Source organism: Pagrus major, chromosome 9 (assembly GCF_040436345.1).
Source record: "Pagrus major chromosome 9, Pma_NU_1.0".
NCBI lineage: Eukaryota > Metazoa > Chordata > Actinopteri > Spariformes > Sparidae > Pagrus > Pagrus major.
Window position 1 is genome coordinate 11443536 of NC_133223.1, and position 19758 is coordinate 11463293.

Genomic DNA, 19758 nt, shown 5'->3' on the forward strand with positions numbered 1-19758 from the left:
ACAGATGTTTTATGAAGATGTAGCCAAAGGGTAGGTGTGCGTGCTTGAGTTTGGTCCAGTACTTTGAATAGTGTGCAGGGTTTTTTTTTGTGTGTGTTCTGCCCCTCATGTGCTGTCCTTGTGCCTCAGATGTTCCATGAAGATGCTGCTGGGGGATGGCAGCTTGTAGCTGTGGACGTCAACAAACCACATGGCCGAGCGCCTGCCTGCCTCCAGGTAAACACACCACATAATTAATATGCTGCTGATGCTGCTGGTGTGAAGTAGTTTTCTCTCTCTCTCACACACACACACACATGCATGCATGCATAATTCTATGGAAAATGTTCAGCTTATTTGAAAGGTGACACCTGAACATACCTCAAGTATAAAGGCTGAGCTGTGTGTGTGTGTATTCACTTGTGTTCAACACTTTCCATTGATATTTAGATTTCTCTCTTGAAATGCTTTGCATTAATAGAGAATCGGTAAACCTCATCTTTTTAACAAGTGCCACAACTCATGCAGTATCACCTCATTGTTTTCACATTTGTCTTTGTCATCAATGGCTGTGTCAAACCTACTTAATGATGGGATTTTAAATGAGGGGAGGCTATGTTTGATGTGTAGAGCAGCACTAATGATGTTGCTCCAGTGATGGATGAGTTTTAAATGACGTCTACATGACGGACTACGCTGCTGCCTTGTGGTCAGTGTGATCCAAATGGTTTGGCTTTAAAGATAAGCTGAAAGCAGCGGGCGTTGCTTACAGCTGGCCCACTGTTGATAGCGGTGCGATGTAAAAGGCTGGGCCCTTGCTGTGAGAGACTGCCAATGGAGTCTACGGCTATGAGAGGGAGGATAGCTGTCAACAAGCCCTCGTGGAGAAAATACTGTCCCAGAGCTAAGCTTCAAGGAGCCACACACACACAAAGTGAGCGAAGAAGAGAGCACAAATAAAAATAGAGAAATGGGTTAAGGAAGACGGGAAGAAATGAGAGAAGAAAGATAGAACGTGAAATATGCAGGATTTCCATTAAAGCAGGATGTCCCCCAGAGCCTCATCATCAGTTGGAGGGAAGATTTAGATAGAGGGATAACCAGAGGGATAAACACGGCTGACTTTCCTTTGAGCCCTGTGCTGTGTTACATAGAACACCCGAAGACTGCTTCATCTGCCTCATTCGCTCATACTGAAATAGCTGTTATTGTCATCCTGTGCCAAGAAGAAGACCACTTCTAACAATGGAATGGAAGGTTAACAGACTGAGGCATTAGGCCATGTTCTGATTGACAATAGCACTGTGTCAAAAAAACACACAGCTTCCATTTCAACAAGACAACTGTGTTGGCAAAAAGGTAAAGTAGATGCATAGGGCTCTGCCAAAACAATGCAGGGCCGTCTGGCAAAAAAGTTGAACATGGCTTCAAATGACATCAATCAGTCAAGTATTGTGTTACTTAATAATTGCTGTACGTTCACACACACTTACTTGAAGGAGAATTCATTTTTTTTTTTTAAACCTAGGCTCTATATTCACATGTTTGGTGTGTAAAGGATTCATACTTAACAAAGGTTTTAGAGTCAGTCCATAAGATCGCCTCAGCCGGTAGCCGCAACATGGCTGAATGGCTGCAATGTAATCCTTTTGGGCAACTCCAACCATCAAAGTTACGTCCGCTCCAGGTGTTTGTTGCCATCACTGGCAGGCTGAGGTTATTATTCTTAGTGTCTGAAAACATTACAGAGATGATTTTTAATAGCAAGATACTTTTTTGTAACAATGAAACACAAGTCTGTTCAGAAATCTCATGAGAGATGAGTAATTGCAGGAAGACGAGAGAGGAGTTTGGAGTTTACCTTGAGGAATCGCCAGCAAGAATTGTAGTTCCAAAATCATGACTCAATATTTAACTGATTTTGACAATGTAGTTGAGGCAATAACTAGATCAACTCAGCTTGCGAGATTTTAGTGCGAGACTTCTCCTTGAACGAGACTTGTGTTTCTATTTACTTAAAGGATCTTACTCTCTATTCACAAAAAGGTCTATCTCCTTAGGAATCGAATCCATAATGTTGTCAGAGACGTAGAAACACAACTTCAGCCTGTGAGCAGATAAAACAAGCACTTTCAGTGGATGTTACTTTGATGGTCGGAGTTGCCCCAAAGGATTATATTGCAGCAATTGCAACCGCTGCCAGCTGAGGCAATCTACTGATAACAAAATTTTAGGTAAGCATAAATCATTTACACACCAAAACATGTAAAAAAAATGCCTAAAACATGCCTTTTATTCGCAAATGTCATCATTACCACTGTGTTCATTCATATTTCAAGGTTCTATAAATTAAATCCAGTTATAAAAAAGCCTGAAAAGCCAGCGGTTAACATGGAAGCACAACGAGTCATTGCAATTGAGATGATACACCAATCTTGACTGGTCGTGTTGGTGTGAACTGGCTGGTTTTCAGAAAGTTGCAAACTGGCACATTGCAAGTAGTTGCAAGTTTCGACTTGTCTCGGCGCAAATCTTTGGTCTGAACTGGGCTTAAGAGTCGAGTAGGGAAACAAGATTTTCAACACGGTAACTTTCAAGAGTGTTAAAAAAAACATGCTGCAAAGTTATTGCACCTTTGAACTCATTGATTATTAGTCAAACTAGTCAAACCCTGTCACTGGTACCTGTAGCACCAGACCTACACCAACACAACCCTTTCCCTTTTTTTCCCTTTTTTTTAAACACAGCGCTATTTTTAGCCTGAACATTGCCTTAAGGACACAGACTTTGTGGGGCTGACTTCCTATGAGATGGACTGAGTGGCACAGCATTTTAGTGGGTCAGAGTGTAGAACAACTCACACCTCTATCACATTGACCGTTTCAGCTCTGGGCGGTGGCCCAGAAATTGTGATAGATGTATCCTGTCAGAGACAGCCGGACACATGAAAAGCACCATAGTAAGAGAGAAATACAGAAAGCAATAATCATCCCATCAGTCAGTCTTTACAATTATATAAGGGGAGTATTTTTCATAGTCAGTGTGCCAGTGTTACATAAGACATTTATCGCAATGCTACAAGGTTGCAGAGTTGAAAAAAACAAAACAAAAAAAAAACAGGGATAATGACTGAGACAGAGTGGCTAAAGGATTTGTCTCAAGAAAGCAGCAGGTCATTGTATTGAACTTTGGTGTTGTTGGAGTTCTCTTGACACTCAGGCAACCACCAAATTTAGTTTATTTTTTGTAAATGAGGTGCATGCATCTTTTACCATTTTAAAAACTGACACAAAGTTATACTGACCCTTGAAATGTGGAGATGTATTTAGTTGATGTAAAGTGATATGACCCTGAAAAAAGCACTTGTTTTCTGCTTTATGTGGATTCTACCAAATCATTCAACAATGTAGAACACTTATCATTACATTATAGTTCAGATATAGCAATGTTGTATTTCAAACTGTTCTGACTATGTGCACATGTGACATTTGTGCGAAATCTGAAGAAATAACCTCAAAATGATCTTGAGATATTGACTTTACAAGAATGGGAAGGACGAACAACCTGAAACTGTAATGCCACTGGCCAAGGCTTACACCAGCAGGGGGGCATAAAAAAAAAACAAAAGATGTCTGAAATGACACGGGAACATGTGTGTCCACAGTTGTATACATTATCTTCACACCTTTACCTTCTGCCACTAGAGAAATAGCACCCTACTTCCTATGGCATTGGATGTACATTTTCTACTGTAAAATCGTCCAGTATGAACATACTGTACATCCTTGGAAGAAAAAGCTGATTCTGTTTAAAGTGATCTTAATTTGTCCCATCTGGTCACCCTTCCTCCTGAATTACTAGCCAGGCCTTGGACACAGTCTGTATTTGTTATTTGTTGGAGTCAAAAACCTTGAGCCACACTGTTCACCACACTTGTGTGAAGACATTCATACGATGCTGCACTTGTAATGAGATTTGCAACAGATATATAAGGATGATTTAATCCCATCATTTTACTGCAAGTGATTGTATTGATTATTTGGCATCATTTAGAGGATTTAGCATAGTGGCACAGTTATGTGAGGGATGTTTTCATTTACACTCTTACAACTCTTGTCATCTCAAACCCCTATTCGCGCAGTTTCCATATTGCTCTAATTGATGTTTTTTTGTAAGTGAAAATTGTTCTCTGTTAACGATGAAGTTACTTTCCTATAACAGCCACCTTTCATGCTTATAGAGCATGAGTATGCGGCACTAAAATCCAGATTTGATGACTCCAAGTGTCAAGCATGAGGAAAACAATAATCAAGTCGTGTAAAAGTTGAATAGTACTGAGGGTGACATTGACATGCATCATATACGGTAGGGCTTGATTTCAAAAGTCACCCATTGCTTTCAGTTGCCAGTCACACACTGACAACATCTCGTGGCATGTCAAATCATCAAACCACTAAAAGTGTTTTGATTTTCTGATGGTATCAAGAAACCGCAAGATCTAACCCAGCTGTTCAATCCAAACCACAAAGGCCTCACCACAGATCACAGAGAGGGATCATAAGCTGAGCTAATGTTTTCTGCTTTTACAGATTTTCAGTTGAAAAGCTGATTTTTAAAAAATCAAATTTGATTTAAAAATAACACGATTTTTTAAGACAAGTAAATTGCTGTAAACTGCATCACAACATGGCATGGACCACTCATAATGTGCTTTGATAGCTTATGAAGAGAAACATGAGGAGACAGCAAGAGCCCCTGCATCTAATTAAAAAAAACACTGAAACTTGAGAGAACATTTGTGCTGCAGATGGTTCTTTTTTATTATCTGAATTTCCCACATATTTTAGCACTCTTGCTATTTGCTGCATTTTCTGTTCTTTGGCGTTGTAATAGAGTTTGTGAGAAGGCAGTGGTATCATTTCTGATTGATGATAGATATCCCATTCTCTCTCCTTCTTGCTAAACACTTTATTCCACTGCTTTTTTGCCCATATCAGACGGGAGCAGTGCTAGCTGAGTAGACAGGTAGAGTGAAGACAGGCAGTGGAGATCCAGCCTGCAGGGCCATCTGCGAGTGCCGGGGAAGTGAAGTGTGAGTTTCTGTTCTGCTCTGCCTGGCTCCAGAGTAATTGGCCGTCAAATGATTAAAATGTTTCAGGGCTGGCAGGTGGGCGCTATCTACAGACAGGCGGCCTGTGTGTGTCCTCCTGTTCATCTGCTGCTAGCTAACCTAAACCTGTCCGACTGTCTTTTAAACCACATGTACGTGTCCGGTCAGGCCTCCGCGTGCCTGACTGTCAGCCTGTCGATCAGCCTGTTGACGTCTGCCCATTTGTGCATGTGTCTGTGTGTCAGTCTGGCTCTGCCTGGGTCCAACGGGCTGCAGCAGTTGGAGATAACACATAATTGATTAACCACCTGCTCTTTTTGGAGACAGAGAGAAAACGGCAGCTTCTCCTCCTGAGGGGCCACACACCAAAATAGTCTTCAATACAGGGATTAACTACGTGACAACTCTGACAGTTGGTTTTCAATGTTTTTTTTATTAATCTTACAGTCATAATCCTCAATAAAGACTAAGCTTTGACAATTGTTAACATCTATCATGTTACGACTCTATTGTCGTCTCCCTGAAATGACTTGTCAGTAAGTGTGGCCAGTATTGTGACTTGTGTGATTATCAGCCGCGACAACGTCAGCTTGTAGTGTTTTCGTCTTGTGAGTCTGTGTGTGTGTCATATTGGCAAAATGTGTTCCTGGAGACACCTATTGTAGCAGGAACATCCACATAAATGTTTTTGATTCCCTTGTCAGATGTTTATATGTGTGTCTGTCTGTAGACAGATTAGTACTGAGTAGTATAGTAATAACTATGAGTACTCATGGATTAGTATTTGAACATGTGGATGGGCGTTACAGCTGGTATGATCCCATCACAAGATGGTCTCTAGTTTAATTACTTGGAGTGTCTATCACTTGGGTGAGAATATTCACACATCAGCTATTTGGCTATTTACACCCATCAATAGGTAGGAAGTTATTTTGGGTGACAGAGTCAAACACAGTATTGTCCTGAGAGTTTGAGTCCCATATGAAGCCAAAAGTCAGTGCTGAAATTATCTTGTAGACGTAGACGACTTATTTTTTTTAGTCTCAGTTTGGTTAGGTTTACAACTACTTTGCTAGGTTTAGGAAGCAATCGTGGTTTGGGTACCAAAGCATTGTTGCGTACAGGCACCTGGGTGCTAATTGCATCGACATCATTTCATTTTTTTGTATTTTTTTTTGAGAAGTTAGAGTTTCTTTGGTTGCGCTACTACAGAGGGTGTTGGTCTTATCATTGCCAGCGAAGACTTAAGAAAGTTATTGTACCCAGCAAAGAAATAGTCTCAAAACCTCAACTTGTCATTTTACACAGTTTTTGTACAGATTAAGGAAACAAAATAAAATGTGTTACTTTGTTACTCTACAATTTAGAGGTGCTGTTTTGTTTGGACAGAGCCAAGGTGGCCAATCCCTTTTCTGGTCTTTATGCTAAGCTAAGCTAACCATTTCCTGGATTCAGCTTCATATATAATCGACAGATACTGTCTGAGAGTAGTATCAATGTATTAATCCCATAATACTGTATTTGCATCACACTGACTGCTCATTATGTGCTCAAACAGTGCAGCCACTGTTTCTTAGCTTCCTTAGTGCTTTACTGGGTTTCTCAGTTTTTCTCTGGTGGTAGCAGCATAATGTAGACCAGCAGAGGTTAATGAAGCGTCCTGTTTCTTTCCCTATAGACCTGGTCTACTAATTAGCCCCTGGTGCTCCACGATGCCATAATTACACTGCAGACTGGAGCTTTGTCTGCTATAAGCAAAAATACTGGGTGAGACTATACAGGTTTACCCCACTGGACTGAAAGAAAAATCAACTCTTTAAAATGCAACCTAACCCCTTTTTTTCCATTGAATGTAAATAATTAAAACTTATTTAAAATAGCTGCTAAGAAAGGCTATGACGTGATAATCACCACGTACGTCTCGTAATCCAGGAGGATCATGTGATTAATTTAGCATGGCCTCTTTGGCGATGAGCATCTGATGCTGCTCACTCCCCCAGCCTCAACCTTCTGTCCACAGAGCTAAATACAGAGTGATGGATAACCCAGTGGCTCACTGGGGGGTATGGAGTCCAATGAAAGGAAAACCTTTTTGACCTCCCTCTTCCAAGCCAGAGGTTATTGATTCTCTGGAACCCTCCTTTTACCCCTGCCACTGATCTTTGCCCTCTGGATATTCTCAGTGACACCATTCGTATCATTTTAAGCTCACACACACATACACAGGGGGTTGAGGGTTGAGGTCAGTTTGTCTCCGTGTTTGGAAGGAGAAGGAGGGCACAGGGAAAAGGGAAATTGGCTCGAGTGAGAAAAAAGGAACAAGAGATGAGGAAAATAATCACAGTGAGAACATTGTTATAGATAATGGCAGTGAGAAAAAAAGACGGTATTGGGGCATAGCAGGGAAGATATACGTGTATAATGGGAAGCAAAATCACCTGCAAGACGAGAGTGAACAGGATGTGACTAGTCCTGTGAGATCAACACTCTGACAGACAACAGAGACCAAATTGGATTGTTTATCGGGTCTAGTCTACAATCAGACCAATGTAGGTATAGCGATATATGCCGAAATGAAATAAACCAAAAGTCTATAAGGACTTGCTGGATAGGAGGACAGAGGTGGCAAAGCACAGCCGATATTATTAAGAGTAGGAGGGTGCAGACGGGCAGACCATCATGTTTTATTAAGACCTGTTTTCCAGCCAGAGACATGAGTCAGCCTGCTCTTGTCAGGGTCGTAATAAGCCAAGGGGCTGCCACTTCGCTGGATCCTCACCTCAACCAGGCAAGATTGTACACGCCCACTCCTGTAGCCCATGGCTTTAGATTAAAATAACTGTCTTAATACCACAGTTAGCCCTGAGTAAAATTGTGCTGTTTTTGAATTGGTTTGCCTGTTCAACATCTTTTCATTCAGACTTGTATACCTTGACAGAAGACAGATCACCATTGCTTGTTTGTACGACATCAAGAAATGCCAGAGAAAAGACTGAAGAGATGCATCAAGTGAAGTGGCCTGTAATCCCACTCAGTCTCTTCTTAATCTCAGTAAACAGGAGAGAGAAAACTGTAGCAGGAGATTTTGCCAGAACACGGCTCAGTCTGTTGGTGACAATTCCTGTGTGAATTCTGCTATATCCTGCCAACTAATGCTCACATGTGCTACACTACACGTCTCATGTACCAGCGCAAAGAGCATTTGTCCTCCTTGGCATTCTTAGATACCAGACGGAGCAGGAGGAAGCAGCCATTGGTCTGTCAGTCTGCCTCTCTGTCTCGGTTGTGTTACAGTTGCAACCATTGGAAATGCTCCAAGTATGATATATATAACCCCTCCACCTCCATGTAATTGGTATGCGTATTGACAGCGGATCATGTCACAACAGCTCTAATGAGCACAGCCGAAAGTCGTCTCAGTGAGATTGCAGTTTGTGTCACACTGACCAGGCAGCCTTTGGAGAGTGTGAGGCTTTGCTGTGCTGCTTAAATTCATTGGGCATAGATTAGGTGATAAAGAACACAAGTACCCAGACAAGAAGCCAGAAGACTTGATGAAAGGAGAAGTAAGGGTTTATTTCTTCTCATTTTTAATGCACTGTTTCCCCAAATACCAATCTACATGCCACTTGAAGTGATGTCTTTTTATCTACAACACTATTTGCATACATAATTTTCATCATGTACACTCTGTTGCCATCAAGAAAATAAGAGCTGAATACAAACTGTATTTTGCAGAATGAGCTGTGTCATGTGTTAGAAATTAAGCTTTGCTTTGCTATCAGACAGATTCTGAGATGCCAGTGTTCACTGGCTAAATGCCAAAGCCATAACTTAATGTGCGGCTTCTGCTTGCAAAACTCAAACTTCTGCACATGTGAGTGTAAAGATGCTTGTGCCTGTGCACAGTGAGCACCTGGTGTTTCAAAGACTCAGCCAGAGGTAAGGCAAGCAAATAGCATCCATCAAACAAGAGTGAAAGGATTTCAGAGACACACAAGCTACTATAAGAAACATCAAACCGCAGGGGAGGGCCATCTTGTTCCACAACTGATGCTGTTAAATTGATTCTGACATCCTGAAGCCATATATGGTGTCCCAGTGCCACCAACTGCGGTGGCTAAATGAGGCAATTTTGCCTTGGGAAGGACATGGAAAACGTTATCTGGTGAAGTGCACCAAACAAAGGGAATGTGAGGCAAAGATTAAAAGGTTATTCTGTGGCAGAGCCGGATGGCAGACTGTATCTCCAAATGACAGAGGTTACAAATGCACACTGCACTCCAGCTCCTCTTAGCAGTGTGATTCCCAAAAGCTGACAGAGAATATGGGCAGCGTCAGGACCTTGAGAAAATCAACCGTTTCATACGCACAAACGTGTACTTTCTGTTCTCTGTCAGTTTGCCTCTATCTCCCTCTCGTGCTGCCTCCCTCTCCCACACACACATACATACAACATCACACACACACAACTCTGTTCAGCCAAAACACCCATGGGGAAGAGCGTCTGGTTGCTGGAAATGTCAAACTGCTTTGTCACGTCCAATCTCAGTCAGGGAGCCTAACCACTGTGTGTAGAGTGGGCATGTGTGTATGTTCTGCAGAAACACCCAATCCCAAGGCTAGCAGCGCTGTCAGTCTGGGCTATCAGTTGAGCTTTAAAGAAGGGCAAGCATTCACATTCTTGACTAGAATTAAATGCGTGTTGTTTTTAATAAGACAAGATAGAATAAGAGTAAAAAATACAACTGTAAAACAAAGTTATGAGGGCAAAAAAGTATACCTCAAAAAAAAAAAAGGCTTCCGCTGCTTAATTAATGTAACAGATTTGGTTAGCCTGTGTTAGTCATACTCATGACGTATTGTGTTATCATTAAAGAGCAATTTAAGACCATCTCAAAATCTTGTTTTTGCTCATCTCAGTTTAACTTGTTCAACCTCCTGCAGTGGTGCAGAAGTTCACGAGAAGGGTGTGTCAGTACAAAGCGAATCTAATATTGCTTTGTTGGTGTTGTTCCAGCAACATCACAGTTAATGTTGCTCCAGGACCATCATTTACAAAAAAAAAAAAAAAGCGACAATGAGTCAGCTGTAGTGGCTGAATGGAGTAAGTGCAGTCACTCTGGCGTTTATATACAGTTAGGAATCTATTACACTGTTAATGGATTATTTTAACACTAGGTTCACTAAGGTTTCGGAACAATCGCTTAACATATGAAGTTACTTTAGAGACTGACAATGAACAACAGCATTTTACATTACATGACATCCTTTTTAAGCTGATGCAATAAGAACAGAAACTGGACCTAGATCCAGTATGTTGGTCAATAATAACACATTTCTCGCTGTCATTGTCCTGTACGCTCATAATGTCCACCCTGCCATGTTTTTGGTTAGCGTTGAAAAAAGCTAGGGTGAGGGGAGGGATGGCTTGACCGCTGCCAGGTGACAGCTCAGCTGCCTCTATACAGTGTGTTGCTCGGTGGTACGTACATTCCAGCTTGTGCTAGCTGTTGGCAGCAGGTATTTCAATTTTTTAGATGAGTATGCATAGCAGATGTGTTCCTTTTGTACTTCAGTGCAACTGTACACCAACACTTCACTGTGTAATTGGTGTCATCTTCAGTGAAGTACTTCCATATATACTAATCTATGCCTGTTTAGTCAGTGCCTTCAGCAGCATGTCAGTGCTCTCTGCTGCGAGACCTTTACAAATGACCATTACTCAAACAAATTGATTGGAAGGCTTTCTGATCTGCCACTACTATGATTAAGATTTGATAAGGCTGCTAAATTTTACTTTGTTAAGTTTAGGATGGTGCAGCAGTTTCCCATGTCAGAGTCACACACTTTGTTGACCTAAGCATTCACCTGAACCTCCTCCCAATTACATTTTACAGTGCTAAACGGTCATGTCACTTGCTCTTCTATCATCTCTCTGCTTAGCATGATTAGTATGATCCTTTTTTTCCTTTCTCTTCTCTTAACACTTTATTTGGTTCCTTAAAACAGCAATATGTCATGAAATTTACCCACAAGATCCAAGATCAATGAGATAATTTTATCTGCTAATTCTATCATCATCATCATCACTTGTTTTCAAAGCACAAAACAAGACTGCAGATCAGCCCTTTGAGACTCTAAAGAGTTTGTACTGTAAGTGTATTTGTGTGTAGGAGGGTGGATGGCAGCGGTCCCGTTTTCCTGGGGCGAATTTGATCTTTCCAGCAATGCTGCAACACACTCTTCATCTGTCTTAAAGTCTTCCTCTCATTTTTCACTTTTTCAATCCTTCCCATTGCCAGTCTCACATGCAAGTCTTTTTTTAGGGTGAGCGATTCTGCCCACTCACAAGCTGTTCATTCTGCTACATACATGCAGTTCAAGGCTGTGATCACATCTGTCATATTGTCTCCAATGGAACGTACAGTTACAGTGTTTGTCTAAATGAGGATTGTGGGCTTTTGTCCAACTTTTTTTTTCTCCTCACATTCTTTGAAGCCATGATTGTTTCTATTGTGCAATGTTGTTGTAGGCGTTCAGTCCCACTGCTATTCCCACAGGAAATAACATACATTTATTGCCCCTTTCCCTTCTTGTTTCCGGCTGTCTGAATACACACTGATTCTGCTGTCTGGGTGGATGTTTCTCCCAGCAACCAATGAAAGGCTCTTGATTGTTTTTGAATTTTCCTGCAGTTTATCTGCTGGTTCTCTTTGCCTGTTTCCACCTCCTTATATACAGTACATTCTATGGTTGGCACCTTCAAAAAGAAAGAGTGCACGTCTGTGCAACCACATGCAAATTCTTTAAGTAAGACTTAATTTTACAGTTCCGTTAATTTCATGGTAAGTAGGTGGTAATTACCAGGCAACATATTTGAAATTTCTTCGAAATTAACCCCAATTTGCCACAATAAATAAATCAGAATGTATAGGAAATTAGACCAATATTATCTAATAATAATAATATTCTGCTATTTTCCAATAAGCATTTCATAAATAACTGGTAATTTCTTTAACACATTTCCAGGAAACCTCCAACTGGTTTCTGCTTAAATTCGGCTGATCATGCCGAATTTCCAACAAGTTTCTGTCTAACTTCCCCTCAGCAGGGCACTAAATTGAAGTGAGTTAATGCAACTTAACTTCCAACTAGTTCCTGTCTAACCTCCCTTCAGCAAGCCCCTAAACTGTTTGAGTTTCCTGGAAGTGTATTAAACAGATTACCAGCTATTTAATTATTGCTTAATGGAAAATAGCAGACCATGATTAATAAATAATAATTTGCTAATTTTCAATTACCTTTAAATATGTCACTTGGTAGTAACCACCTACGTAACCATAACATTTGTGGACCTGTAAAAATAATAATTAGACTTTCTGTATAAAACATCTGATTGGACATTTCAACATGTGTTATCTTGAGCTAGAGGTGTTATTGATCACATTCAGCCACTGAATGTGGCATTCCATCTCCACCCTTCCACTGCATTAATGTCATGTGATGCCAATGATGTTACAATATTTACTCACAAACCTCGTTAGTAGCTGGAACCAACTGTCAGAATTCTTACACAGAGATAAACAAAACAATCATTTTAGACCCGACAACATTTTTACAATTATTAATTCACAATTATAATAATGTTTTTCAGGAAAATAGATACTTTTAATCCTGCACCTTTCTACAAGCTCTGTAGATGTTTTTTCTTTACATGATTTGTCTACATAAAATGTGGATATACTGTAAATTTACACAGTAGGAAAAGCAAATTCTACCTAAGAAATCTCATCACACTGCTTCCTTAACCCCTTTGTGAGAATAATAAAGTTTAGCTCAGTAGTACATTTTACCTATCCTTTCCATCTTGTCTGCCTGAGTTATGACCATCAATCAGACTGAAGATGATATATCTCAGACAATCCTATTCTTACTACTCCTATCGTCATGGCATTGCTGACTCATATCTAAATCTGAATTTGAAGTTTAATAGGAAATGAATGAAAGTGGCCATTGAGTTTCTACACACTTCTTCTTTCCCCTTTGCCTGTTGTGTGCAATTTACATTGATTGCAACTGAACACTGCTCTGTTTCCACAGCAACTGATGCGGTCCTCTGTGTTCCACATGTTCATCCTGAGCATGGTCGCTGTGGACGTCATTGTTGCCGCTAGCAACTATTATAAAGGCGAGAACCACCGCAGGCACTATGATGAATTTTACCTGGCAGAGGTGAGATGGTTTGTGTATTTTTAATTTAATATGCTTCTTTTTGTTGCAACTCCAAAATTCCACCCCAAACCCCCTCATTTTAACACAAGCCCTTTGACCAAGGCTTTTAATTCAAGCATTGTGTTTTTGTTTTATTAGACCAAAACAGTGTGAGATAATGTTTTTGATTGCATCTTTTGTTAAAAGCCTGTTGAATGGCACCAATGTGGGTTTCTCACTCCAGCGGCGGTCCTCTTATACACATGTGCACACAACGCTGTGCTGTATGTGTCATGCAGGTTGGTTCGATGTCATCAGTATGCAGGTGGTAAAGCACCAACAAAGACGATGAGGAGTGTGTGTCCACCCACCCCCCCACCCCCACCCCCCAAACCTCTCACACACACGCACAGCTGAATGGAGGAGATAAGAAAAGGGAAACACCGTGCACAATATTACCTTCTCTCACTCCCTCTATCCATATCATACAGCCATCGGTCTGCAGATTTGCTCCAATCTGTGCGAAGGCTGTGCGAGCAAAATAGGGAATGGAGGCAGTGGGTTTAGAGTTAAATGGAGTTCAATGCACCTTTTATTGGCGAAGTGCCAATTTCATTGTCTCATTCTTACTATATCTCTGCTGAAGAGGTGGTGGAAGCATTCAGATCCTATTCTTCAAAGGAGTCCTCCAATGATTTAGTATTGCACTTACATAAAAGTAAGGGACTGGAGAGTTAAGAAATAGAATGGTCAAAATAGATGCAAGAGAATGAGAAATCTTGATTTGTATTCCCTTCTTTTGGGTCCAGCTCAAAAAACACAATATCCTATAAAGCAGCTTGATTTTTAGCACAGGCTTCATGTTAGAAGATTACTCAACTCCAAACCCAAACCAAGAGAAGAGGCTGCGTGGTACTTCATCAGTGGAGTACCTAATAAAGGAGCAATTTGTAAGACTTGGCTAGCATTTGTTTAATTTAAACCATTCAATAAATAAACTAACATAATAACAGTGTGAAGAAGCAACATTATGTCAAAGTCTGTCCGGTGAAATTACTTTGTAACGGCAAGAGGCGATAGCCCGATAGCCCCCATACTTTCAGCTGGCAGATATATGCCAGCTGTTAGCGTAATAAGTGAACAAAATAAACTCACAAAATGTAAAGAAATGAAATGCTCTTACTTCTATTGTCCTTACCAAACTGAAAAATAAAACCACACACCTTCCGAATGTAAGTTTTCCCTCTTTTACCAAACTAAGACAAGCATACACCTGCAGTGATCTTTGGGGAAAATGTGGAGGTTGTTTAGCCAGTACAAATATTTGGGAACCATACTTGATGATAGGCTGACCTTTGAAGCCCACTTTGACTCACTCTGTAAGAAGGCTCATCAGCGGATGTACTTTTATCGAAAGCTCCGTGGTTTTAATGTGGATACTACTTTTATGAGAATGTTTTATGCTTGTTTTATCGAGTCTTTATTAACTTTTAACTTAATCTGTTGGTTTGGAATAAAATTTTGGGAATCGTCAGGGTGTGCAGAAAAATTGCGGGCACAGCCCTAAATGACCTCTCCGAGCTGCACAAAGAGAGGTCAGTGACCAAAGCCAGACTGATCCTGGCAGACCCAGATCACCCTTTGCATAGAGAGTTCAGGTTGCTTCCTTCCAGACCCAGATACCTGCTTCCGAGATGTAAGACCAATAGATGGAGAGATTCATTTGTCCCTGCAGTGATCAGGCTTTTAAATGACCTATGTTGAATGTTTTTTTGGATGTGTTTGTTACATGTTTGCTACTTGCTGTAAAACAAATTGGCCCTAGGGGATAATAAAGACTCTTGAACCTTGAACCTTGAACCATAATTGCCTTGTTAATTAATTTAAAACACACTTCATTCAAACTCAACATAAACTAATTAAAATTCACAAACACAGTCTGGTTTGTCTTTCCACAATCTTCATTGTTGGCCTCAGATTTTTGCTGAGTTATGGAGGTATTGGCCATAGAGATGTCTGCCTTTCCTCCATTATAATGGAACCAGATGGTACTCAAAGGGCCAAAAAAAAAAAAACCTCAACAGCAATGTGTCTTTCCAGAAATCATGCACCCGCAACTATATCACCACGCAGAAGGAAGTATGCATTGACATATACTCATGGACGAGATACTAGCTTACTTCACTAACTAAACTCGATAATGTTACAGCTCAGCCGAGGATGATGCCACATCTCTGTTGTGAACTGCATTTGTAGCTGGTTAAGGCTGAGCTATTTTATGATATTGGGTAGTTTACTATGTAATGAGGCATTGTTTTATAATTTTCTTTTTCATAATCAGCAAGTAACAAGTAACTAGAGCTGTCAAATAAATGTCGTAGAGTGAAGTACAATGTTTCCCTCTGCAGTTTTATACACCAGAAGACTAAAGAAGCAGAAATTTGGAATACTGAAGAAACACTGAACATTTCTGTTTTCTCCGTTCCATCCCAGGTTGCCTTTACTGTGTTATTTGACCTGGAGGCTCTTCTGAAAATCTGGTGTCTGGGCTTCACCGGCTACATCAGCTCCTCCCTACACAAGTTTGAATCTCTGTTGGTGGTGGGCACCACACTGCACATTTACCCTGACCTCTACCACTCTCAGTTCACCTACTTTCAGGTATGGATACACACATACACATTTCTACAGTATACATTTGTATTAATGTATGCATGTATGAACATCCATAAAACCCTCTATATCTTAAATATGAAACCAAATCATCTACACTTGAAATGAAATTGCAGTGAGAAACAGAAGCTGGGAATCATTTTGTGACAGCTCTTTCCTGTGTGTTAATGAGTACATATCAATCATGCCACTCTTCTTCGTTTAGAACCTTTACTGTATTTATTCAAAATGCTTTAAATGTACTGTCACCACAAATGTCTGAGATTTGGCTAAATTGATTTCTGAGTTAAACTGCAACATTTTTCAGTGGTGACACATTTTTTGGGGACATTTACGGTTGATGGATTCGGAGACATATTGTGGTGGCTTAAAAGACATTCAGCATAAATCTGAGCCTGAGTGTGCAGTTCTCAATTTCTGTATGTGAGGCAGAGAGCGAGGGTAGTCCTGATCATTCTGCAGGTGGTATATGGTGTAATGATTTTTGATTTTGCCCCTTGAGATTATGTAGTTGTGGTAATCTACAATATAAATGCTGTGTTTGCTATACGATTGCATGTGTGCGTGATCTGACATCCTCCATTTTTCTTTTACTTATTTTTTTCTGTTTTCAGGGCAGAAATACATATCAACTGAGAATATGCTGATGCATGTGGGAATGATGCCTTGTAGCAATATCATCCATGAACAGAGCCTTAAAACATTGCACTCTGAACAAACTGTAATCCTGTGACCTTGCTGTAGGTAGCGTAATGAAGACGATGAAAACCTCTGCGGATGATCTGGTGGGAAAGGGCTTCTTGATACTCCTTTAATGAGCCTTGACCATACAAGCTGCCCTGATCCCTACTGACTCTTTCAACAGCTGCCATCCTCACATGTGTAATCAACACATGCAAAAATATATGTATGCTGTAGCTATTTCCACTGAAAATAACTGTTGACTTCTCATTCTTTGAAATCTTTTTTTTCTTTTTTTTTTAAGATGTTCTAGTTATTACTGCCAAACATTTACTAAAACATATAATAGTGTTTTGACTTTTTGGCAGCCATTTTAAAACGAAAATTAACTCGCAATGACTAGAGACCAGTGTCGGGATAGTTACTCAAAAAAGGAAAATGTGATGGCAATTTTTAGGAAAAGGTGATGGCAATTTCATGGATATCAACAATTAACCCTGGTTTAACACATGTTGTAGTGCAAATCTTGCAGTGTGAAAATTGCCCTTTTTTCAAATTGTGACTTCATAATGAAAACCAATCATCTCACAACCACTAAGTTATATTGAAAGAAAAGCATTTTTTTAAGTTGTAAAAAACTGTTAATGTTGTAAGCCATAGCCACTAAACATACTAGAATGGCACTCAGTAAAGTGCATACTTCCACCAAGGCCCAACAGTCCCCTTTAATTCAATCAATCCCAATCTAATATCAAATAAAACATATTTAAATCCGCTATATCCCATTTTTTTTGGGATCCGCTTCAAATTGTACTCACTCATAGACACCATGCCAGCAAGATCCATGCATTATTCTCTACGAATTTAACAAAAAATTTGAACATGCCTTATCTTGGAATATTAAAGAAAGTGAAAAAAACAATCCTGGATCCACCCCTTTATTCAGATCTGTACCAAAAATGAATGGAGTCTATTCTAGGCTGAGACTTATCCTCCATCCAAGTTTATTGGAAATCCGTTCAGTAGTGTTTGTGTAATCCTGCTGACAAACCAACCAACAAACAGACACAGGCAAAGCCATAATCTCCTTTGCAGAGTGAATTAGAAAACATAGTTGCTATGAAGAAGGTAATTGAACTTGACATCTCACTCCATCAAAAATGGTTTTGGCAGTTTACCTGCATTTTTATATTAATAGGTACAGTAGTTTTATCGTATTCTGTGTACAAGTCACGCGTGAAGTCTGAACAAAAAAAAATCAAATGACTCTGGCTTCATGAAATAACTAGAAAGAAAACATTTCTGTCTTAACAAATACAATCAGGGAACAAGCTCTGAGCTGAACACTATATGCATAGATAATATACATTTTGCAAAGCATATTGCAAGTAGAATTTTTAGATGCAGCATCTCCCTTTCTATATGTTTGCACACATATTCATTTGTCTGCTGTTGGCTAATGAGCAGAGCAACTGGGAGTTGAGAGCCTTCCTCACTCTCACTCATGGGAAAGCATTTCTCATTCACTTACCCTGCTGATATTTTCCCAAATAGGCCCCGGTTTAAACAGGTGACATTTAATCACAAGTGATTAACCTTAAGGCTCACAAGTGTGTGCTGGCTATAGGAGAAAGGCCTTGGCTACACAATCAATGATTGTTTCAGATTTGTATTTAATTTTATCCCCCCAAGGGGTGTTTCACTGCTACAGGCTAACCTTACTAATTGTCTTCAAGTCTGGACCAAATGTCAGATGCTTTAGAGCCCTACTTACAGCTTTTACACACATACACACATACAGTACACTTGGCAGAATGATTTTTAATCAGCCAATGGAACCCACCTCGACACTTGCAGACAGAATTGCAGTGACTTCAGTAGCAGCACGATTTAACAGTTCAGTCTATTCATTCATTTAGAAAGGCAGGGCATTGTATGGTTTTGGACATTTTCTGGTAGGGATGCACTGAGCCGATTCAATATGGGTTTCAAATGCCGGGTGGGATATCGGTGACAGTGACAATATGTCACATTATACAATTCAGTTTTATGTTAAGCATTGCTTTTTCTTGCAAGAGGCTAGAGCCAGAGGCACACACAGGAAACACAGCTGGAAAGCCATTCTCACAATTGTTCATTGTTGATTTTAGGGGTTGAGATATTTGTTTCTCTTGAAACAGTCAAATGTATTTTGTTCAAAGAGATCACTACTAAATACGATACTTAGTCTTATGTATTTGTCGTTGTTTTTCCTGTTTTTGTTTGTTAGGGCCATAACCCCCTAACCCTAACCCTCTGTTATTTTATTTAAAGTAAAAAAATCATCCAAGTATGATCCCAGTGTTATATGTATCAATATAATAGACTTGTTTAAAACAAAAAGGATGGTATCGATGGCCAAGGTGGTAGGTGATCAGACCCATGCTGATTTTGTGGGTAGTTAGTTTGTTCACATTAATTTTTCTCTGATTTTTGTATTATAAGATGATCAGATAATTTTTCTCTGATTTTTGTATTATAAGATGATCAGATATTTTATCTCTACAGTCTATCTATGGCATTCCTCTCTGCCATTTCAGATTTTCCAAGCTGTGTTCCAAAAAGAAAGAAAAGCAGAGAACTGGTTTTGCTGTTATAGCCTTATATCCTCTGTGAGTTTACCCTCCTATGGTTTGCTCTCAGCCTCAGAGCTTGCATCTGTTGTAAAATGGATAGTGGTCATCATAGTCTGTCATCAGAAGAAGGCAGTGTCTTCCCACCCCATCTGTCATCATGCTGTGAATGTTATTGCTGTATTTGTTTACTGTAGGTTCCCTCTTAGACCAGCATCCTGTGTTTGTCTCCTTTATTTTTGCCATATATCCGGGGAACTGAACAAAAATCTTTGGCCAGAGGCATCACAGCGCAGAGCTCGATCAATAGCCACTCTCTGGATCCCCGATCAAAGCCTGACCAAGATGCATTACCTTTTGTGGGTTATTGTCACCACAAGCAATTTAGGGGCTAAGTCTGTTGACAGAGCACAGAATCACTGCACCTCTGCCATTGGGTCAAGATCAATACTCTTTTTTTTAAATCAACTTGTAATCAATGAGCTGTTA

At 40.0% G+C, this 19758-nt stretch overlaps 1 protein-coding gene across 1 annotated transcript in view; it reads left to right on the forward strand.

Annotated features, from left to right (window-relative positions):
* nalcn (sodium leak channel, non-selective) overlaps positions 1 to 19758 on the forward strand; it is an 80949-nt gene that overhangs the window by 16901 nt on the left and 44290 nt on the right. Inside the window, exons 10-12 of the mRNA XM_073473909.1 lie at positions 130 to 216; positions 13193 to 13324; positions 15797 to 15964. Coding sequence (XP_073330010.1) covers positions 130 to 216; positions 13193 to 13324; positions 15797 to 15964 — 387 coding nt within the window. The remainder of the gene's footprint in view (positions 1 to 129; positions 217 to 13192; positions 13325 to 15796; positions 15965 to 19758) is intronic.